Here is a 23,777-nt window from a genome sequence, read left to right as displayed (position 1 = left end):
GCACTGAAAGCCTCCAAACTGAGGTGCCTGGGTAACTCAGTCAGTTGAGCGTCTGCCTTCAGCTCAGGTCATCAACTCAGGGTCCTGGGATAGATAGAGCCCTGTTTTGGGCTCCCTGCTCACCAGGGAGTCTCTTTCTCCCTCTCCCTCTGCCCCTCCCCCACTCGTGCTCTCTCTAATAAATTAATAAATGCCTACAAACTGAGGTCTTCCTTCTCTTTCTCTTTTACTAATTGCCTATTTCACACTAGTACCATAGTTACTTTAAGATTTGTTTTTTTATTTTTTAGAGAGATAGAGCATGACTGGGAGGGAAAGAGGGAGAGAGAATCCCAAGGAGACTTCATATTGAGCGCAGAGCCCACTACAGGGCTGGATCTCATAACCTTGAGACCACGGCCTAAGCCAAAACCCAGGAATCAAATGCTCAACCGATTGTGCCACCAGGTGCCCCTCATATTTATTAGAGTGATATTATGGGATGTCTGATAAGGCTAGTTCCCCATTTTCCTTTTCATTCAACTTTTTACCTAATAGATTTAGTTGCCTTTGATCATAATTGCCTTGATTTATTATTTCAGCAGAGGTTATTACCGCTGCCTTTTTTTTTTTTTTTTTTTAAAGTAGGCTTTATACCCAGTATGAGGCTTGAACTCATGATCCTGGAATCAAGAGTCACATGTTGTACCAATCAGCCAGACACTCCTGCCTTTGCAGTCGGTACAGCACGTGACCTTAATTCACTGTCGTGAATTCGAACCCCGTGTTGTGTTTGGAGCCTACTTTATTTTTTTTTTTTTTTTAAGATTTTATTTATTTATTTGACAGAGAGAAATCACAAGTAGATGGAGAGGCAGGCAGAGAGAGAGAGAGGGAAGCAGGCTCTCCGCTGAGCAGAGAGCCCGATGCGGGACTCGATCCCAGGACTCTGAGATCATGACCTGAGCCGAAGGCAGCGGCTTAACCCACTGAGCCACCCAGGCGCCCTGGAGCCTACTTTAAAAAAAGAGCTTAATTTTACCTGAAACTAATGTAACAACCAACTGCAGTCAAATGAAAAATAAAGTCGTCTGATTTAATTTTTAAAAAGAACGTGATCTGATCCTTTTTTTTTTTTTTCTTTTTTTTTTTTAAGATTTTATTTCTTTTGAGAGAGAGAGAGCTCGAGCAAAGGGGAAGGGCAGAGGGATTGGTAGATGCCCTGCTGAGCCAGGAGCCTGTTCGGGGCTTCTTCCAAGGATCCCGACCTGAGCCAAAGGCAGACATTTAGCCAAGTGAGCCACCCAGGCGCCCCGGATTGTGCACATTTAAAAAATATAAATAAATCATGTCCTGTTCCTACAGAACATTTAAGTTTTCTAATAGAATTTTTAGAAAGTTTTTATTTATTTTTACGTAATCTCTGTACCCGATATGGGGCTGGAACTCTTGATTTCAGCTCAGGTCATGACCTCAGGGTTGTGAGATTGAACCATGTGCTAGGTGTAGACTACTAAAGATTCTCTCTCTGCCCCTCTCTTTATCTCTCTGTCTCTCTTCAAAAAAAAAAAAAAAAAAAAAAAGTTGCATGCTTTTCAGACTGAGCCATCCAGGTGCGTACCCTACCCACTTCAGTTTTTAAATGTACATCCATAAAGTAGCAAAGTGAACCTTTTTTTGATTCACTTCAAAGCTGAGTTATTATTGCTTCCTTAGTTTATAGATCTTTAAAAATATATCAGCTTTCGTTTTGCTTCTTTCCCCCAACCCCAAACAGATTGAAGAAGAGATGTTGGCTTTGCAGAATGAACGCACAGAACGAATACGAAGTCTGCTGGAGCGTCAAGCCAGAGAAATTGAGGCTTTTGACTCTGAAAGCATGAGACTAGGTTTTAGTAACATGGTCCTTTCCAATCTCTCCCCTGAGGCATTTAGCCACAGCTACCCGGGAGCTTCTGGTTGGTCTCACAATCCTACTGGAGGTCCAGGACCTCACTGGGGTCATCCCATGGGTGGCCCACAACAAGCTTGGGGCCATCCAATGCAAGGTGGACCCCAGCCATGGGGTCACCCTTCAGGGCCAATGCAAGGGGTACCCCGAGGTAGCAGTATGGGAGTCCGCAATAGCCCTCAGGCTCTGAGGCGGACAGCTTCTGGGGGACGGACAGAGCAGGGCATGAGCAGAAGCACGAGTGTCACTTCACAAATATCCAATGGGTCACACATGTCTTATACATAACTTAATAATTGAGAGTGGCAATTCCGCTGGAGCTGTCTGCCAAAAGAAACTGCCTACAGACATCATCACAGCAGCCTCCTCACTTGGGTACTACAGTGTGGGAGCTGAGTGCATATGGTATATTCATTTTGTAAAGCATTCTGGTTTGTGTTTACTAATTGGGATGTCATAGTATTTGGCTGCCGGGTTTTGTTTTGTTTTTTAACTTTTGGAAAAAATTTGAAAAGGGGAATTGATGTGTGTATGTAAAAAGATTGGCTAGATTGGGGGTATTTACTGAACATGGAAAAAATAGAATGCAGCTTAGTGGCTTGAGTCATCACTTTGGGGCAACTATAGCCTAAGAAATTTGGGAAAAGATGGAAAGCCTGTCTGCATACCCCAGATTCTCATGAGCCACTCACAGCAGGCAGCATATGCTGAAACAAGTGATTATGGAAACACACCTGTATCCCCCTCATCAGTGTATTTTCTTTATTAAATTGGTCTGACTTCTCAGCCTCATTTAGAGTAAAAAAAAAAGTGGAAATCCATGAACACTAAAGGGTTGCATTGACTTTTTCAGAGTAGAAAACAACTTAGTTCTTTTTCTGAGTGGTGCATAGGTTTGTCAGTTTTTGTTTATTGTTTTGTCCGTTCAATTGTGCCTTCTTTGTGGCATGGTGAGATGGAGGTGTTCAAGAGATCACTGAGTTATGTGGGAATTGTATCAACAAACCTGTGAGCCTTCAAAGGGGAGACCAGAGAGTGAGAGAGGCCCTTGAAAGTTCATGTGGTGGGTATGTTCAGCAGCAGAGTGAGGAGATGAAGCCTATATATTCTAATGTTTTGTTGCTTATACTGTGATATCTCATCTTAGCTAAGCTCTGTAACTCCCAAGACCCCAGACAGTACTTTTACTTTGTATGGAAACAAAGACATGTAGCCAATACAAGTCAAATGCCAGAGGCATTTGAATGATGCCATATTTGCAAACTGCCATCCATTGGAATTCTCATCACACTACAAAGACATAATTTGATTACCCCCCCCCCTTTGGCTTATGGGATTTCCTGTTTACAAGTAGAATAGCCCATTATTTAAATTTGCAGTTGCCATAGTGAACCAGGAGTCACTGAGCCAATGACTTTACCAGCTGCTGACTAATCCTCATCACCACTGTAGATTTTGCTGCATGTGCAGGTCCTTTTTTTTTTTTTTCCTGGCTGTTTTTGTTGCTGCAATACTTTACAAACTTCTAGTTCCTTGAGACTTAGTGACCATGTGGCATCATGTTAACATCACACAATAGGAAACACCACTTCCAGAAGTCTCTAGCCTCAGTGCTAAAGTACTACTGAAAAGGAACTAGCAAGTTTGGCAAATTAAAAAAGAAAAAAAAGAAAAAAGAAAAAAAAGGTTAAGTTATAGTGGTCAGGGAATCTCTTAACAAAAGCTAACTTTTTTCCCAGAGAGGGGCATATTTTATTTTGTTTTGTGTTTTGCAATGAAGGATCAGCCCAGTGCTAAAAGTCAGATGTTACTTGGTATTCCACAGCCAGTGTGGAAATTGAGTTGAAAGTGGGTAAGGAGCTATGAGTATGACTTGAAGGAAAAAAATGTCCTTTCCAGTGAGATCAGCGTTTCTTACGAGTTATTGTCCTGCTCCCTCCCCAATTGTCTTGAAGAACCCTTGCTGCTAACTCTGGGTCCTACTTTTCATGTGGTCAGAGGGCTCCAAGTTAGAATTCTGTTAAGTCCCTCTCAATGGTACTCTTCACCTAGACCTGACTAATGACCAAACAGTAATCTATCACTGTTGAAATCTTGGTTTTGTCAGCCAAATTTAAGTCTTCCCCACATATGTCAGTGTCAGCTTAATCTCCATGAATCCCCTCTAGGTGTTTCTGGCATTTCATTTAAAGGTAACTGGAAAAAAAATTAATATTTTAACGTAAATCTTTTTTAAACCAAGATAACAGTAGAATTCACAATCAGTTGTAGGCAGTGTTTCGGGTAGTACTTGGATACATTGCCCTTTTGGCCATGTTCAAGATTACCAGTTTTTAAGTGAACATAACATGCACCTGTCCTATCTAATAAAAGGGGCTTTTAATTTTCTCAATATCTTTTTTTGCATTAAAATATACAGTATTTCTAATAAATTGAGAAATGAACCTGTTTGGAGGAAAATGATAGGAGAGGTTTTTAAAATTAATTAAATGTCCAAAAATGTGATGGAATTTGATACCTTTTAAAAAAACTATTCAGGCTGGCCCATCTGTACTACTGGAGGGGTACATTAGGGGAGCAAATCAATTTTGTATACATAACTCTCTAAAATCACTACCAGTGATACATGTTAAAGTCTACTTGCGGACTTGAGTTAGTCAAATTGAGTTACTGAGTTCATATATACTTGTAAAATTGTAATTGAATACTGACTCCAAATGTCTATCCAGTAGGGCTTTGTATCTTGATTTGTGTGGCAACCAGTTTTACATGTAGGTCATGACTATACTGGATTATTCCATTAAGTTAATTTTAATTAAAATATTTATAGTTTGCAAAAATAATTCCAATTAATTGGTTTGTGTGTGTTTGTAAGATCTAACTTGTGAGGAATCTCATATATGGTAGGAATCATCAAAGAGTAAAGCTTGTAGCAGAAAAATTGGAAAGGTTTTGAGAGATCCTAGAGAAAGAAGCAGGCACTTTCTGAATCGGTGTACAAATGTCAACATTTGATCAAATTAATACTACCTCCTCCCCAGTGTTGGTGTTCACTTGATATATATGTATTTAAGAAAATAAAAAGTATGGGAAATTTGTCCAGCATATCAGAAAGTTGCAATGCTATATCTGGTATCCAGAACTTGGCAGTAAAATGTTTCTGTGTTCACTGTCTCTCCTTTTTTTAAAGTTAGCATTTTAAAAATGCAAAACCTCATACTTTGAAATATATTATTGCTAATTGGGTTCCCTTCCTTTTGCACATACTTTCTCTGTTCTTATTAAACTTTGCTCTAACCCCAAATTTTAGTATTTGAAAGTATTTTCATTGATAAAGATAATGTTAGCTGGAAAATGTGTTAATATAACTTTTATTTAGAGCTGCCATTCTTTTTAGTCATTTCTGTGCCTAGAGATGAATAGTACTGCGTTTGAACCACCCCCACAGGTATAATATGCTTGGTACCCAATGCCAAGGATTTTTTGGTGAATTGAACTTTATAGCATAGTCATGATTTTCAGCTGCCTAGACTTAAGTCAAGACCATTGAGTACACTAAAACTGTCCTTGACACTTCCTCCTATTTTTTCTCACCCTCTATCCAAAAATTGAAAACTCTATGAGTATCTTTTTCAGACCATAAGGCAGACTTTAGTAACTTTCTACTACTTTAAGTACTAAATGTCTGGCATTTTAAACTTTTATAGAATACATTGTGTTGGACACTGGAATAATACTGTTTATTTTCACCTGTGAAAAATATTGTACTTGAAACACCTCCTTTGCATTTCTCCATGTGTGCCATTCACTAGTGAAAATAAATTGTATTATACCATGATCTACTGGCTTTTTAAAACTGTGTTAAATATGCACATTTTGGTATAGCTATTATCATTTGTATGTATATATTGTATATACATATGAGTGTCTGTATGTGTGTGTAGATAGGTGGATGTAACTCATACTGTACATTTCCATCAGGGCACTTAAGGTTTTGTTATTTTGTTTGTTACTTCAGTCCTCAGTTAAGGCAAGAATGCATGTGTTTCTTAAGAATGAGTATGCTGGGTTGATATTTATGAGAAGGTGATCATTAGATGCAATCTTTTCTTTTTTACTCCCTTCTTAGCACTTGTGTGGGTGGTAAGAAAGTTAAGTAAATGTGGAACCATAAGTTACAATCCAGTAAAATATTGCTGGGGAAGGAGCCAGTCAGTGTTTCTGTGAGTTTGTGTTGTGACGCAATAAAAGATAAGTGATGCAGAGAGAAATGAACCGTGGAAGTTCAAAACACTGGTGGTGATTCCTCTGCAAAGATGATGAAAAGAACCAGGAAGTCACAGTCTCCATGTGCGCAATCTAAACGTGATTTTTAGGATCCTCTTACCCTTTTTACTCCGCTGATACTAATACTTACAAATTTTGCTAAGGACTGAAACAGCCAAGAAAGGAATTACTGCTAAAGCATCTAAGGTTCTCCTAAACTGTGAGATCAACAGGAAATGGCCACTGGGAGAGAAGGATACGGTATTGGTGTGGGGCTTTCTCCCTTGATCTGCCTCCTCTTGCTTGCTAATAGTAAGTTCTTCGTGCACCTTCCAGCCCTTCTGAGCCACTGCTATTTAGCACAGATTTGGCCCAACACAGCAAGCCTTTCCTGGGAGGTTTATATGGTCCTGCATTCTGTCCCATGCTCACAATGTGAAGTGTTTAGTGTGTATTTGAGTCAGAAAGTAATATATTTAAGGCGTATAAGTGTGAATCTATTAACAATGGAAGAAGAGGTTCTTGTTTCTTAGAGAACTACCTTCTCTAAGGAGCAAAGCCAAAACTCGGGCTGTCATTTTTGAGCTGCTTACCAAAATACAGATCATTATTAAAGAGAAATGAATTCTCTCTGTTTTGTTTTTCCCTTATCTAACGTGATAGTGCCCCCAACCAGGTTGTAGCATTGCCTTTGAGAAGGCACTCACTCACTCCTAGTTAAGAACTGGAAATTTCCCATCCTCATGAAGACTGTGCTGTACACTTAGCAGACTTGCCTCTTGTATGCAAGGACTACTGATTGAAGTCTATTTTGCTGTGTGTGTGGTTATGTTGTCTGCACTTTTATGAAATCACCACAATAGGTCTACATTGGAAGTGACTATTAATTTGTAAGGAAGTAAGTTTTATTTAAACACTGTCTAGAGCAAGAAAGTGAAGCTGAGAACTCTTCCATTAATGTACATTTATATTTTCTACTGAATTCTGGTAGTCTCCTTAAAGTCATGTTGACTAATTTTTCCCTCGTTTATATTCAGATTTCCAAAATTTGACTCACACAGTGGAAGAAAACCCATTTGGCTTAATGATAGCTTTTAGATTGTAAGAAAATATAAATTAGTATGCACCTTATCTGCCTGTTGTGGGTTTCTTAAACTTGCACTTCCCTCCCATCCACCCAAAAATAGATATCCTTTAAAGAAAATAAAGGCAGAGAATTAAAACTGGGGAGCCACTTACTATGTCACCATCACTGTTAACTTGTTTCCCAGCAATCCTTTTTGAAGTTTCAGAGATATTTTTTTGTGTGTATGTATGTGTCTTTCTGATTGCTTCGGGTTTATTTTTTTATTTTAAATATACGAGAGATTCTTCTTTAATAGAGAAAAAAGTTAGTCCTCTCTGAAACAGGATGCCCACTGGGTGTACCAACCTGGACATCTGTAGGTAGTTTGCCATGAAAAAGTGGAGAAAAGTTGAGACTTCTGAATGAATGAAAAGGGTGTCTTGATGCCCATGGATTCCCCCCAAAGTACGGGTAATTCAGCCTGCACAGTTTCCTTTTCACTCATAGTTTTTTAGCAATTATGAGTGAAAAATCATGTAATTATCTGTAAATATGTAGCTAACAAATTGACCTAGTTTCTGTACTTTTTTTGTTTTTGTACTAAAGTTTCTAAGTCTGTGCCAGCTAGAGAGGAGTTGATGTCATTGCCAGTTGTGGTCCTAGCATTTAATCCTGAAACCATCCTAGGGGACATTTTTAGAATTAATGCTTAAATGTTGTTAAACAGGGGAAAATGAAGCTTAATCATTGGTCAGGTTTTACATCTTTTGAAGCAAAGTCATTTTATTTAATATAATGATTACATGTTTTCAATCATGAATGAGGTAGGGAGCCTCCCTCCCCCAGTGGCCATGTTTACAGACGTGTGTTTTGTCTATAAAGTGCAAGAGTTTTAATGTTTATGTAAATTATGCAGGTGATAACACTATGGCTTGGAACTGTTTATTGGGCTCTGTAGCTGAATTTTCAAAGGAAATGAACTATGCTAACTGCTGGCACATTGATCCCGTTTCTGAGGCATTTTTCCTATTTCCAGAATTACATATGTTCCTTTGTCATTATCCCCACTAAACCTTTCTCTGAAATGCCTTGTAGCCTAAGGTGTGAAAGGCTGGTAAACACAGACGAGGGAAATGCATTTTTAAAAATCCGTGAGCCCTCTTTTGTGTGCATTCAGTACTCCTGTGTTTCAGTGGCAACCCTGAGGTCGGTGGAGTTTTAGAAATGAGATACCGCTGTTAACAAAAAGTGTGTATTCTTTGCTTTTGCATGGCTTGGCTTAGCTTCAAAGATGTATTAGGGCCACTTGAAAGCAAGAAGACCAGTCGTGTGGGAACAGGTTTCTCTCAGTGGCACATTTTGCTTCTTCTGAGCCCTCAAATACATTGCCTCAGCATGAACATTATTGTTATTATAAATTGCACATGGTCATGGAGTGAATTATGTGATTTAAAGATGTAACTGCTTAATGTTTTCAGATTCTGGCTGGTCCATGTGACTGTTTGGCACATATCAAACAGGGGTTGGGGGTCCTGAAACCCTTCTAACCCCCTTTTTGTCGTAGACAACTGTGTTTAGTTTATTAAGATGTTGGCTGCCCCTGGTGTGTTGCCAGATAGCTCTTTTTTGGTGCCCATTCCAAATGTGCTTCCTTGCGTTTCATAATATCAGAGAAACACCACCCCTTCTCCCCAACATTTTATGTGTTACACCTTTTATTCCACATTAAATGGGAATTGTGCCTACTTAGAGTGCCCCACCAATTAGTTACATATATGTGTTCTAAAATAATCCAAGCCAGAGATACAAGGTGGAAAATTTTGGGAAAAAAAAAAAAAATCCACTTGAGGCCAGTAATTTATCTGACAAGATATATTTTACCACATTATCTTGACACTTGATATATGAGCCTAATAGGAGTTGCAGGTGGTTTCATAGGGCAAAATCCAAGTGGAGAGGATATGTGGGATTATTAGAAAACAATTTTGTTCTGATTTTACCTTTCCTTTTATGACCTTCTCTGCTAGTTTAGAATAGGTTAATTCTCCAAATTTATTTAGTTTTGTTTTTTATCTTTTAGAGATTTTTACAAAAGCAATGGTCTGATGTAAATAACATTTTAAAGTAATAGTGCACATAACTTTCCCAGACAATTCCAACCAGATAATTTGTAAATGCTTTAGAGTTTTTTAAATTAACACTTGTGTTGCTAAATCCTATTTATGTAAGTCTGCTAAAATTTTTAACCCATTTAAAACTTAAGACATTTAAATAATGGATGGGTTACTCTGAGCAATCCAGCTTTCAGAACCCCCTTGTTTTAGTATATGAAAAAGATAGCCTAATGCGCATTAATGAGGTTGGAGAGACTTTGAGAAATATGTATAGTGTATATTTTAAAACAGCTTTGCTTGTATTGTGAAGATTTAAAAACAAACTTGAGATTTTTAACGTTAACTATTAACACAGTTTTAACATAAGTTATCCCACTGGGTTTAAGAGCATCTTGAATGTATAATCCTTTTTGTAACCCAGGTTGGTTTCTGCTTTCACCAGTCATCCAAACATATTATTTATGTTTTTAGTTTTATATACTCATTTCCCTTTGTTTTCCTCAACCAGCATGATTTTTTTGCACATGTATTGTAGAAATTTTTAAAAAGAAAAGTTAATACATTGTTTTCTTTGAATTTTCTTCACTTCTCTCTTCCTTTCTACTAACCCCTTACCTTAAAGGCCATATCGCTCCATTTGCATTATTTGTGCAAATGCCAGGGTTGGTTTTTATTTTTATTTTTGCTATTTACCTAAAGAAAAAAAAATGCTTCAGTCAATTGCTTTTTTTATTTAAAAAAGAAAAAAGAAAAGAAAAAAAGCTGTAACCTTATCATTTCTGAGTAGACCATTGAGAGATGAATGCACACCTGTACTAGCCCAGGACCAGCTTTGGTGGCTGAAGGGAATATTTTAACTAAGCAAGAAGTTCTTTTCTAAAAGTGGTATGTATTATTCACAATCTCTTTCAGTTATTCCCACAAGTCAGGGGTCCAGATAAAATGAGGGTTATCAGCTAAACTGATACGTTATCATTGAGGTTCATCAATGAATTTGTACATTTCTAGTTCCCTTTGGTGAAGGGAAAAAATGACGATTTTGCAAGACCTAGATTTTGGCTTGGTTTCTTGCCTCCTTTTTTGGCAGCCTTCATCTTCTCATCTCCCAAAGCCCTTGAGCCTGTAGGGTTTTTGTGGTACACAAAGGACTTGTGGTCTTTTAAAACTAGGACTGATATTTTGGTGTGAGAGATTATCATGTTGAAAGTGATGTTCTGCCACTTTACCAATGACTAATTTTAAATACACACAGTCCTCTCAATTTTCGGACCAAACAGACGCCCACAGTGGAGGCTTATCAAGGGTTGCAATGGGGAAGAAGCCTCTCCCTCACTGTCAGCGCCAGCTGGTAAAGGTGACTGTACAGATGTGCATTTTCCTTTTGGTAGAAATGGTCCGCAGCACTAACTGGTAAGGCTTATTGTACAGTATATTGTCAGTATTCTTCTGGTTCAACATACCTTATAGTTCATATATAACCTGTATTAATTGTATAGATTGTGCATTTAAAGCTGTTACCAAGTTGTCAGAACATAAGAGCGAAAACAAGGTCATATGTAATATTTTGTTTGTAAGTATCCTTTGTATCATAGCAAAGGAAATGTTTAAAAAAATCAACTGTAATAAAGTAATTTTAGTACACAGAGTGTCTGTTCAGCTTTTTTAAGTAATTTTATTTCAGTAATAAAGTATATTTCGATTAAGTGACTGTTGGATAGTCTCAGGCACTATGCTGGATGTTGGCGTTATTACAGAAGTGTGTAAGGTACGGGTAAGAGTAGAGTCCCTGATGTGAACATGAACCCTCTAGCCTAATTGCCTCAAACTCTGCCCAGAAAATGAAGTGGCCTGTCGTGTTGGAGGTGTGAGGTGATTCTACTTTAGGTTCTAGTGGTTTGATGCAAGTTCTTCAGTAAGACCAGTGTTCTAGTCTGTAGAACTCCAGCTTCTTCCGCACACATGGATACGTGAATGTATGCAGTTCCTGAACCTTGTAAAAACGTCACAGGGTGGTCTCACCTTTTTTTTTTTTTTTAAGATTTTTTCTTTATTTATCTGACAGAGATCACAAGTAGGCAGAGAGGCAGACAGAGAGAGGAGGAAGCAGGCTCCCTGCAGAGCAGAGAGCCCAATGCGGGGCTCAATCCCAGGATCCCGGGATCATGATCTGAGCCGAAGGCAGAGGCCTAACCCACTGAGCCACCCAGGCGCCCCCATGGTCTCACCTTTTGATGATTTGAAAATCATCATACTTTCTGCCCCTGTATGGGACAAATACTAATCTAGGCCCATTGCTTAAAACACGGTTAAAGTGACTATTTTTGTAAGAAGGCTGATTTGGGGAGAGGGAGTTTAATGTTTTTTTAGTTGGGAACGTTTTTAAGTGTCATTTTGAAAAAAAGTATTGCCTGTTTTATTGAATAGAATATTTTCTGGAAAAGCACTTTAAATTTTTTTTTTAAAGATTTTATTTATTTATTTGACAGAGAGAGATCACAAGCAGGCAGAGAGGCAGGCAGAGAGAGAGGAAGGGAAGCAGGCCCCCTGCCGAGCAGAGAGCCCAACGCGGGACTCGACCCCAGGACCCTGAGATCATGACCTGAGCTGAAGGCAGTGGCCTAACCCACTGAGCCACCCAGGCACCCAAGCACCTTAAGGTTTTTAACATAGCTTTTTAACTCCTAGTGTGGTGATACTGAGCTATTTTGAGATTAACATGTTATGTAGTATAATTTGCTTGGGTTAAGCAGCCAGGTGGGAGAGCCAAGATTAGATCCCACATTGCCTATCGCCAGCCTTTCCAACATCCTACCTTGAATTTGCAGCAACTCAAAAAAGGTTTAAGAAACAAGATTTCTTTCTGCTTTGTCCCTACATTTGGGCTCTTCAGACTCATGGAAGGAAAGTATGGTAAAACTTGTACTTCTATGCCTGTATCCCCTATCAACAATCCAAAACAAATGTTTAATTTGTCATTGTCTAAATGCATCAAAGATGCTTGGAGTTAAATTAGGGGTCAAAGCCTATCCTGACTGTAAAATATTTGAATATAAATAAAAGTTTGCCACAGCATTTGGCAGCTCCACAGCCCCAGTGGTGATAAACCCGTGCTATCACTTACATCTCAAAGAAGCAGCTGCAGGGCAGTGTTTTCCTATATGTGTTGTAGAGTGACTTTAATTGCTACTATGTCTGCAAATATGTGTTCTTAATAGTAGAGGGAGACAGAGTTGAAGAGGGCGTTGGGATTATGCAATAAACAACTTCCATTTTTAGATTAATGTGCATAGCTTCCCCACAGAGGTGAGTACTAGAGCGGCTTAGAAGACAAATTCTTTCCCCTTTTGTTACCATCCTTTACATTATGAAGTCTAAAATGGGCATTATTTACTGTCATCTCAGCCAGTGATGGGATTAGGAGAAGGCAAAGTATGGCCTTTAGCTGGTCTTTAGCTGCATCACTAATAATGGTGAGATTTGAAAGCCATGTCTTCTCTGACCATCATTTCTAAGAACTAGGAAAATGGGTTTTGGCCAGCAGAACAGATGAACCAGTATGAACCCTGTTAGCTACAACAAGGTTGTTGAGTATGTGTATGTGTACACGTGTTTGAGAAGGGGGTGGGGTGAGTCTGCCCTCAACTGGACAACCAGGACCCAGCTCATGTAGGCCCTTCCCAAATTTGCAGTGGAATGACTGGAACTTCTTGGCCTTATAAGAATTGGAGAATACAGGGGCGCCTGGGTGGCTCAGTGGTTAAGCCGCTGCCTTCAGCTCAGGTCATGATCCCAGGGTCCTAGGATCGAGCCCCGCATCGGGCTCTCTGCTCAGCAGGGAGCCTGCTTCCTCCTCTCTCTCTCTGCCTGCCTCTCTGCCTACTTACGATCTCTGTCTGTCTGTTAAATAAATAAAATCTTTAAAAAAAAAAAAAAAGGAATTGGAGAATACATTTTGATCTGAAAGCAGATGCCACCTTATCTTTTGAGTTCCAGTTGATAAACTAAGTAGACTTAAAGAATGGGATCTCACCTACTTTTACTATTTCATTATATCCTAACAGATATCCTAAATTAAGGCCTATTGGGACGCCTGGGTGACTCAGTCGGTTAAGCTTCCTCTTAATTGCAGCTCGGGTCATGATCTTCGGGTCCTGAGATTGAGCCCCATGTTGGGCTCCCCACTCAGTGGGGAGTCTCTCTCCTTCCTCTATATCCCCTCCCCTCCACCCCCACCCCCACATTCTTCACTCTCTAAAATAATCTTTTTTCTTTATTTTTTTTTTTTAATTAGGGTCTGGGGCACCTGGGTGGCTCAGTGGGTTAAGCCGCTGCCTTCAGCTAAGGTCAAGATCTCAGGGTCCTGGGATTGAGCCTCGCATCAGGCTCTCTGCTCAGCAGGGAGCCTGCTTCTCCCTCTCCCTGCCTGCCTCTCTGCCTACTTGTGATCTCTCTCTCTGTCAAATAAATAAATAAATAATCCTTTAAAAATTAGGGCCTATTTATAGTCTCAGTCTTTTCATATGGAACAACTTGTAAAAATAACTTTCCCAAAGACACACAGGTCACAGATAAAGTAGAAACTGGAATCCACCACATCTCCAAGCTACTTCAGTACTCTCTATTCAATGCCCAAATTACTAATTGCTCAGTGGAAAATATCTCTATGTGGGTACCACTGATGATCAGGGAATTTTGAGCTTGCTGGGAAATTATTAGCCCAGAACAGGAGGCCTGGTTGTTGATTAAACAGAGCTGCCACTGGTTAGCGTGGGGAGACACAAAGCTAGATGTACAGAAGTGAAGCAACGGCCGGTGAATAGAGAATGTACAGGGAGGCTCTGTTCACTCTGCAGGCAGGTAAGCATGTATAGCTCAGTACACAGAGGACTTCAGAAGACAAACAGTGCCTTTGTTTTCTGGAGATTCAAAAAATAATGACATTCCATTGTTGCAGGGAGACTGCAATTCGATTTATTATTCAGAAGCAAACACGTTGGGAGAGAAGTTTTTTTCAACCACACTAGTGGTAAGTACTAGGGTATTACCTCATTACACAAGAAGGCTGGAGGTGGAGGGGCTAGAGACATTTTTTTTTTATAGTGTCTTTTAAGAGTTCCTTAAAACTCTTAGTTCTTCCTGGACATTTTAAAACATCCTCTGGTCACTTTAGCTAGGTTGTTTTCATTAAAAAATTTTTTTTTAAGATTTTATTTATTTGACAGAGAGAGATCACAAGTAGGCAGAGAGGCAGGCAGAGAGAGAGGAGGAAAGCAGGCTCCCCGCCAGGCAGAGAGCCCCATGTGGAGCTCGATCCCTGGACCCTGGGATATGACCGGAGCTGAAGACAGAGGCTTTAACCCACCGAGCCACCCAGGTGCCCCAATTTTCATTAAAATCTTATGTCATTTCCCAACTCCCAGAATCTGGATCAGGTCTGTGATCTTGATCCTCAAGCCAACCAAAAGTCTTTATAATACACCAAGCTCATCTGCATTATTTTAGTTCACCCAAAATGAGAAGAGAACTTCTACCTAATCTAGGCCACCCTTGGGGTGCCTGGCTGGCTCAGGAGAGTATGTGACTCTTGGCCTAGAGCTTACTTGAAAAAAAAAAGAAAAGAAAAGAAAACTCATTTAGGACACCCTTATTTCCTGGCATACATCCACACCGTGATGTGTGCCAAACAGCGGTTAAGCAGTTAGGCTTGCGTGTCCTACCAGTGACGTGGGAATTCCTGCTTCCTGAGGTCTTCACTCCGTCTCCAGGCACTCTCTGTGTATAACTTCTCAATCTTGTCTCTGCCAGTGATGAGAACTAGGGAAGATTTCTGATGCCATCCTTCGTGGGTTGTGAAAGAATCACAAATACTCATTGGCATTGTTACCAAATTCTACCCAAGTGGCCAATTGTATCTGCTTATTTAAGCAGGAAGAGGAATTCATGCTAAACTTCATTTCTAATGGAAGATACCTGGGCATTACCAGGGATGGTTGACTGACAGAACATCTGCGGTCTGGTTGGAAGATAAGTAGAGAGGAGCTTCTGACTCTGGGGTAATTTTGAGGTTAACTATAAAGCCAAACTGATACTTCCTGTGTCAAGGCCTTTTTTTTTTTTTTTTAACAGTACTCAAGTCGTAGGAAGGATACCTTCACTCGAAACAGAGATAGTATCTCCTCAAAGTGAGGATTTGGGGCTTCGTTCTGCATACTGTCGTCTCTGGCCAAGCCACCCTAGAAACCTATGTATAAAGAATATAAAATACTCTCTTAGGAGAATGAAGTTATAGCAAGCACAGTGTTAGGTCTTAGAGATCAGAAGCCTTCAGAGGCAGTCCTTGCTTCCTGCATTCTGATCCAGTGGGGGAGACAGAGGACTCCATCATACCTCCTCCAAGCCATTGTGTTTTGGGGGTTGCTGCTGCTTTTATCTCTTAAGACTTGAAGGTGTTTTGGGGCACCTGGGTGGCTCAGTGGGTTAAAGCCTCTGCCTTCGGCTCAGGTCCTGGGATCGAGCCCCGCATCCAGCTCTCTGCTAGGCAGGGAGCCTGTCCCCCCCCCCGCCCCCATCTGCCTCTCTGCCTACTTGTGATCTCTGTCTGTCAAATAAATGAATAAAATCTTAAAAAAAAAAAAAAGACTTGAAGGTGGTTAGAAATACTGAAGAGACCTAAAGGAAGGCAAGCAAGTGAATGAGGCCTGTGAGGATCTCTTAGGGCTCTTAAGAGACCTGGAAAACCAACTCAGTGGTTCTTCTTTGGGTGGTCTTAGTTTTATTTTGTTGTTTGCTTCTTGTTTCCTCAAACGCATAACTTGGGATTTTGTTCAAAGGTCACATATTGTCTCAGGATAGTGTGCCTGGGGTTCTTCCCACTGGTTTTGTCTGATCAGCTGTGAATACGGGCGATTCCTTCAGTTAGACTTAAAGTCAGGGTCACCCAAACCTACTTGAACAGGAACTGCACATTCTTGGCAAATTTTGCTGAAAAAGTAATAATGGAAAGATGAGAAAGAAGTGGCTTCCTGAGACAGGTTATAAGCACAGGGGGCACAGGGGACACAGAGGAGAAATACCTTAGGGTCTAGGTACTAGGGCTATGGGTCCAAGGCAATGAATGAAGCTGGGGCTGTCACTGAAAGAAAAATGTTATGTGTACATAACCATGCCCCACCCCTGCAGGCTTGCTTTCTTATAAAAAAGGAAAAGAAAACCAACCACAATTTCTCCAAAAGCTATTACCTTAAAAAACCAGAGTCTCATGGTATCTGGCCTAGAGGAACAATCCAGAGCTCAGCCCTTGGGGCCCCATAAGCCCCAACAAGTTAAAACCTACTGGGCTGCTCTCCATTTTGCAGTCAGTTCTGAATGATCCTGGGGTCCTGCATGGGGGGCAGGGCAGCTGCAGCATCCTAATTAACTGAAATCCTTACTGTACCAAATGCTGGGGAGGCGGGTGGTGGCCAGATATGTAAGGAATTCTTCCTCAGCAAGCCCTCTCCACGGGCTGTAAACGAGCAGCAGAATGGCTTTAGATTTCAGTTACTTCTGCTCAGAAAGGGAGAAAGACTACCAGATGGGGAACGTGGAGGAGGGGAGCAAGAAACAAAGGAGGGAAGTGATTTTTTTCATGGCAGGATAATGTGCCTCAGATATAATTGAGTGTCCTCTGCATCTCAGGTGAGATTTTAGGATAGTTCGGAGTTTCTTCCAATTTTATCTAGAACACAGCCGGACTAAGATGATCCAAATCTGAAATTATGGTCCCTGGAATTCCTCATACTGAGCCATAGGACACAGCTTTTGAGAAACCTCTCTCCTCTTTAAAACTGGTTTGCTGTCTTGAGGCCAGCAGGGGCCTTCCTGTCAAAACAGGTGTCGTCTTTCTTGATAACAAATTAAAATAAAACTTTGGGGCAAAGTTCATAGCCACACATACAACTAGATTCCTATGATATTGTTAATGGCCTAATTTAAACCAGGATGTGGGGATCAATCTGTAGCATGTTTTGCTTTACTCTGATCTTCAGGATTATTCCTCATAAAACCAAACACCATAAAACCCACCAGTGAGTGACCAGCTCCAGGAAGAACCTTTTTCTACATCGACACGGATGGCCTTTCGAATAAATGGAGCAGAAAAAGCGTGGTAATGTGAAATATTCGTAAATCACTGAGTAAGCGCTAGCCAACCTCTTGGAACTTTTGTTTTCTCTGGTCCCAGATGTCTCTCCAGGCCCTGGAAGGGAAGAGGCTGGTAGTAGTGTCAGAGAAGAAGGCAACGAACCATAAAACACCACAGATAGCAGGTTTATACTCTTCACCGCCTAGAAGAAGCCCGCATCGCAGGAGAAAAACACCTTTGGCTGGGACTTTCTGGAGTAATCCCCAGGAATGGTCCCGGAGGAGCAGCCAGTGTGCCTGAGAGGCTGGCAGGCCCTGTGTTCGAGGACTCCCTCTTCCTAAAATCATCCTGAAGATCTCCCTAGGCTTGAAGTCCTAGCCTGAAGGCCCAGATCAGCCCAGCAGAGACCTGCAGGATTCGTCTGGAAGACAGGACCTCAGCCTTCCAGATGACAGACACATGCTCTCTGTACCTTGTCGTCCTCACCAGCCCAGTCTCAGCACAGCACTTGCTGCCTCGGCCGCCTTTCCCACACTCACGCAAGACTGACGCAGCCCTACGGCTCTGAAGTCAGAGGAGAGCCACAGCCACAGAACCAAAGGAGGGAAGTGGGACTGAGACACAAACATCCTGTCCTCACCACACTGAGTGGCTCCGGCTCAAGAATCAGGGTCAGAGAGCTGATGATTTATGTGAGACAGAGCTTTCTAATGACGCACATACACCCATTCTTTCTAGAGCCCTTGCTAGTCACAGAGCATTTTCTCAAGAGTCCATAGACTCAAAGGGGCTCCTCTTTGGCTTATGAGGTCAGTGGCAGGACAGCATGACAGTGACAGCCCAGCTGCAGACCAGGAAGAGCTGGAATGTGTTGAGCAAAGCCTGGGGCAGGAGTGTTCTCAGGGTAAATTCAGCACCAGCTTCCTGGAAGTTCCTTCTTCCACAGACCAGTCTAAGACAGGGGCCGAATCAGCCACAAAGGTCCCGGAGTGCGGCCCCCCTTCTGTCCTCACAGCTGGTTCAGGACTCTGCATGCCCAGCTCGGTTCTTAGGCAGGCCCTCACCTCGTGTATGATCGCTTCCAGCTAAAGATCTCCTCCAGATTGGAAGAGGGAGAGGCCTCTCTCTTCTGCAGGGTCCCCCAGCGACGCCGGCCCCCCAGGAACGAAGCCCGGGGCCTGCTCAGCCCTTTCATCCTCTCTTCCGTTCTGAAGAACTCAGTCAAGGCCCGGAAGTACTCCAAGGTGACCTCGTGGCTCCAGGCTGGCAAGGGCTCCTGGCGCAGGAAGCCGCAGTGGCCTCCATGGTGACTGAGCAGGAGGAAAAAGTAGGGGTTGCTGTGAAAGAGTTCCGCGGGCAGAAAGTGGTCCGGGGGCCCGCACACGGGGTCGTCGGCACTGGAAATACACAACACAGGCACCGCGGCCTCGTCCACATCCCGGAGGGGATCGTTGTGGTCCCAGTAGGTGTCCCAGCTGATGGGGAAACTCTTGGTGTGGCAGAACAGGGTCTCCTCAAACTCCCGAAGGGAGCGGCTCCTGAACAGCCTGTGGGTGTCCACGGCGTCCTGCAGGGCCGAGGCATACCTGGCAGCACGCCGAGGGGCAGGGAGGGTAGGAAAGAGAGGGAAGCATGAGGAAATGAACCGACAACAGGTATGCCAGAGGCACAGGCCACAGGCCAGATTCTGGCCCCAGAGGCATCCTTTGGCCGTATGACACTTTTTTAAACTTCCGTTTCACTGTCATCATTTAAAGATTTTATTAAGTGAACTCTGTGCCCAGTGCAGGGCTTGAACTCACAACCCTGAGATCAAGAGTCACATGCTCTTCAGACTGAGCAGGCCCGGTGCCCCACTGTCATCATTGAAAACCTGGAGGTGTCACATCAAGTGCAGATATTTGGGTTCTCTAAGGAAATGGAAAGGTCTGGCAACATGGGCGGACACTTAGGGCATTTCTTCCCTCGTGCTGTGTCACAGTTCCTTCTACCAGGCCTGCATTCATGGTCTGCCTGCCTCACCCTGGGGGCAGCAAGTGACTTCACAGCAGCTGATCCACTGTGACAGCTCTGCTCCTGACCTCAATTCCTGACCCTCTGTAGGCAACCTGCCCTGAAACGTCCTCTCTTGAAGCCCTGCTAGAACCCCCTGGCTCAAACTATCCAAACCAGCAGGTGACACCCCCCCCCGCCCGACGCTTAACATCTTTCTTCAGGTTATATCAGTCTATTTTTTACAAGCTAACATGCTGTCCAGATAAAGGCAAACCTTGAGCAGTGATACAGGTATTCCTAGAAAGGGCTGAGGAAGCGGCCAGGAGTATAATTACTTTACAGGGTAAGTTCCCACATGGGAGCCTGAGAGCCGCCGCTCTGGGGAAGAGGGGCATTTCTGCTGTTTCCACCTCCGGGGAGAGAGCCTGGCACCCTGACGCGGAGGCCGGGATGGGCAGCTCAGTGCTTTGGGCGTATCAGTCCAGACTTAGCCCGTTGAATCTGGATGTGTGTCTCCAGCAGACATCCAAAGAGGCTTGCCCTGAGTTTTCCATCCCGAACTTCCATAGGCAGGGCAGACCCTAAAGGCCCAGATTTCCTCTCCGCTTCCCTCCCCTTATCCTTCAGCAGGTGCCCTGAGTCAGCACTGGGTGGGGGTTGGGGGGAGGGTGGTTGTTATTTGGGAATGGAAACTGGTAATCAAGCCAAAGGAGAACACCTTGCCTCAGAGGCCCAGAAGTTCTGGGCCGGCATGACAGCTCCTGGGGCCACTGTTGAGCTCAGGGTTTGGCCTTCTCAGAACAAAACAGGGCAAGGAGAGGAAGAGAAATTACCATTGCCATCACTTTTTGAGCACCTACCCAGTGTTAGGATTTGAACTGAAGTGAGTCTGCCTGCACACCCCAGGTCTTTCTGCCACACCACACTTTCTGCTTGAATGTCTTTGACCCCATTTTGCCACCTCCTAGGAAGGCAGCAGTGCAAGCTGAGGCCTGGTCATTTGCTGTGGGAATGTCGCTCGGCCTCTTCAGTGCCAAAGCCTCACCTGTCACCCTAGAGGTGGACTGCTCTCCTTTTGGAGATTTTTTAAAAGTATGTTGACTTATTCTTTACATTTTGGGATCCATATCGAGGAATATGCAAATCCAGATAATGTTAATAAATCACATACCACCAAATTTCTGATTCCTGTCACCTCTAGGCGCAGACACTAATAAGGAAACATTCTGGGCAGACAGTCCTAATTGCTTCCAGAACCCTCTTTGCTGATTCGACAAGCCCTGGGTTAAGTGGTAAACCTCTGCCGCTGCTTCTGCTTACAGGTGGGGCAGGTAGGTGCTCAGTTGCTAGGACACCCTGGGGCTAACACGAGGCCATGGGGCCCCAGGGCAGGTGTCCCTGTTCTACCATAATGATGCTGAGTCTGCCCATGGCCTTTAAACCTGTTTCCCTGGTTCTGTCTAGTGGGTTTGGATGGCTTCGGAAAGCGTGTGCGGAGAGCCCTGCCCAAATTGCCCTAAACCTATGTGATTCACTACCATGCAGGGCTGTTCCTTCGTCAGCCCAAGACTTCTACGCCCCCCACTTCCTTGCGGGTCTGCGGCCTCCGTCACCCACCTGCTGAGGGCCATCTTCTGGAGGAGCAGGAAGCCCCGCTCGTAGGGCCAGGGCAGGCCGGCCTCAAACCACTCGCGGCAGCGCAGCACCGGCGAGATGCAGGCGGCGCCGGTCACATAGCTGGACGAGCCGCACTCGCCCAGGTAGGACAGCAGGAGCGCAGAGCCCGAGCCCTCGCTCACCGCGAACAGAGGGGCCGCCGGGTGTCGGAAGCGGATGTAAGTGACAGCCTCCTTGAGGTCGGACGGGTCCCCGAAAGGCTGCAGCCGGGGGCTGACCAGCGGGCAGCCGTGGTGGCCGCGACGGTGGAAGATGACCGGGTAGTAGCCGCGCTCCAGGGCAAGCAGGCAGAGGCCGAGCACGTTGCGAGTGAGGCGCCCCCACGCATTGGGGATTACCAGCAGCACCGCGGGATGGCCTCCCGCGTTGGTGACCCGCCGGCCCCGGGGACAAGGTCCCACGACCCAGTCCAGGGCCACCAGCCCGTCGTCCACTAACTGCAGGTACTCCCGGGCCAGCTCAGGCCCCGGCCCCACGGGCAGCACGAAGTGGCAGAGGGTCTGCAGGTGGGGCCCGCAGAGCCAGGAGCGCGGGCGCGGCTCCAGCGCTGCCGAGCGTCGCAAGGCGCTCAGCAGGCACTGAGCCAGCGCCGACGGTTTACAGATGAGCCTGCACCCGCCGGGCAGTGGCTCCCGCCCGTCGCTGAACCGGTCTGCGGCACCTCCGCCGTCTGTCTCCTCCTCGTGGTCCTGGCCGCCGGCCGCCGGCACAGTCCCCGCTCCGACGGCGCGCCGCAGCCGCGGGGCCAGCAGGCCAAGCAGGGCGAGCGCGGCCACCAGCAGGGCGAGGGCGGCGTCCCACGGCGGCATGGCGAGGTAGCAGGGCGGCAGGCGGCGGGGCCGTCCCCTCGGCGAGCTCCCCACTCTGCGGGCGACTCCGCCCGGCGGCGGGCGGCTGCCCAGGGCTCTCCTGCGCGGGGGTGGGCGGTGGGCGGTGGGCGCTCCGGATTGGCCGTGGCCCCGCAGAGGCAGCCAGTTCGGGCTCGGCTCCCCTCGCCCGCCCCCAATCCCGCCCCAGGCCCTTTGTACAGCGATTGCGACAAGCTGGAGCAGAAGGTGAAAGGAGCCTAGGCCACTAAAAGGGAGCGAGGACGCGCCGGCGAGCCGGAAGGGAGTGGGGAGGGCAGCGAGCCGAGGAGTGGGGTGTTGGCGGCAGAGAGTGGGGACACTCGGAGATCAAGGATCGGGGCACGGGATAAGCATCAGAGCAACCCCCCGACCCCTCCCGTCGGCCCCGCTTGGTGTGTAGCTGCGGGGGGAGACGATGAGTCGCTGTGCCCTCAGGGGCCGCAGCTGAGAAGTAGCAAAAGGAAGAAGTGCATAAACCCCAGCACCGGGCGCGGGCTCTCTGGCTCCCGCAGGGCCGCTGCAGCTGCAGCCGGAGCAAGTAGCCGCTCCTCCCTTCGCAGGCTCGGACGTGCTCTCTGACCTCGGTGTTTGTCTCGGCCCTGCGGGCGCCCTCAACTACACTAGAGCCCCGCCGGGCGGGGGGTCCGGCTCCGGGCCAGCGGGGGTTGGGCCGGCGTCCCGTCCGACGGCGGATTTTGCTGCCGGCGCTGCATTAGCGCGCCGTCCGGAACCCGCCTCCCACCCCGGGAGCATGGGGGCTCCCAGGAGCCTGGCTGCAGCTAATGGAAATCCTCAACACCGCTCCCTGAGCAGGGCTTCCCCAAAGCAGCAGCCCCAAGCTGGGGGAAAAGAGGCATTCAGACGTCCTGCTCGGGGATGCCTGTCAGTCTGCGATGGGGCCGTGGCAGGGGGTGGGTTGCAGTCCCTTCATCATTTCAGTAGCTGGCAATTATAGGGGAACGAGGGAGGGATGGGTAAATAACCCTCTTGTAAGTCACGTTCTTTCTTTATTTCGAAATAACCCGTTTTCGCTCTACTTCTAAGTTTGAGGCTGGGCATCTCAACCTTCACCCTCCACCCAAGTTCCCGTTTTTCCTCAGTCCTCAGCCAGGCCAAGCTGAAGGGTTCTGGTAGCCGAGCCGGCGCTTCCCTCTCCCCCTGCATCTTCCACCTCACGGTGACAAATGTCTTCCTAAGCGCACGCCGGCCATCGCTGAACAAACGACAAGAGCGGAGGCGGGCGTCGGGGAGCAAAGCGGCCCCAGGCCCGGCTTCGACTTCTTGGGACTTCTGGGCCTGGGGATGGTAGAGGCCCGAGACCCTCCGAAGCTCCTCTGGCTAGGTTCGGGCCCTCTTTGCGAGGGCACGGGTGGGATGGACTGAAGGTGAAACTCTAGAGCGGGGACTCTCTTCCTCTCGCAGCTCGGACTTCTTGATTCTGCCCCTCTTCTAGTTGCAGGTCATACTGACGTGTCTGAAGCGGGTTTGCCGGAGGAGCGTACCTCCGGAGCCACTCGCTTCACTGGGATCCCATTTCCCGCCCTTCGTCCCGCTCCATGATCCCACCCAGGCTGCAGGCCGCGGAGACGCGATGGGACGAAAGCGCGGGCGAAGGAGGGATTCCCCGCGGGTCTGGCAGCACGGTCCACTCAGGCCCGGGATCCTACACAAAACTTTTCCGGCTTCGAGTTTAGGGCGCGTGCGCGCCAAGTCCGCGGTTGTGGGCGGGCCTTGGCGGGGCGGAGGCGGGGCGAGAGTA

At 45.5% G+C, this 23,777-nt stretch overlaps 3 protein-coding genes across 4 annotated transcripts in view; 1 reads left to right on the top strand and 2 right to left on the bottom strand.

Annotated features, from left to right (window-relative positions):
• Positions 1–11,017, top strand: part of TAOK1 (TAO kinase 1) — a 166,398-nt gene extending 155,381 nt beyond the window's left edge. For both annotated transcript variants that reach the window (XM_082707056.1, XM_082707057.1), the window contains one exon: positions 1,757–11,017. In XM_082707056.1, the coding sequence (XP_082563182.1) occupies positions 1,757–2,218 (462 nt within the window). In that variant the 3' untranslated portion in view covers positions 2,219–11,017. The remainder of the gene's footprint in view (positions 1–1,756) is intronic.
• ALDOC (aldolase, fructose-bisphosphate C) overlaps positions 1–23,777 on the bottom strand; it is a 1,020,901-nt gene that overhangs the window by 869,645 nt on the left and 127,479 nt on the right. The window lies entirely within an intron of this gene.
• Positions 17,663–23,743, bottom strand: ABHD15 (abhydrolase domain containing 15). The gene is made up of 2 exons (XM_082707154.1): positions 21,111–23,743; positions 17,663–19,084 (listed from the first exon to the last, which is right to left on the bottom strand). The coding sequence occupies exons 1-2, from the start codon at positions 21,977–21,979 to the stop codon at positions 18,559–18,561; spliced, it is 1,395 nt and encodes a 464-aa protein (XP_082563280.1). The 5' UTR covers positions 21,980–23,743; the 3' UTR covers positions 17,663–18,558.

This window comes from Mustela nivalis (genome assembly GCF_964662115.1).
Source record: "Mustela nivalis genome assembly, chromosome: 17".
NCBI lineage: Eukaryota > Metazoa > Chordata > Mammalia > Carnivora > Mustelidae > Mustela > Mustela nivalis.
Note: the sequence above shows the minus strand (reverse complement) of the source record. Positions and strands in the feature narration are given on the sequence as shown.

What these genes read in the sequence shown, in the direction of transcription:
- ABHD15 (XM_082707154.1), bottom strand. Translation starts at nt 21,979, where the DNA reads ATGCCGCCGTGGGACGCCGCCCTCGCCCTGCTGGTGGCCGCGCTCGCC. An exon ending in CAGAAGATGGCCCTCAGCAG is followed by an intron (nt 19,085 to 21,110) that starts GTGGGTGACGGA and finishes GCGTGCTGCCAG; the next exon opens with GTATGCCTCGGCCCTGCAGG.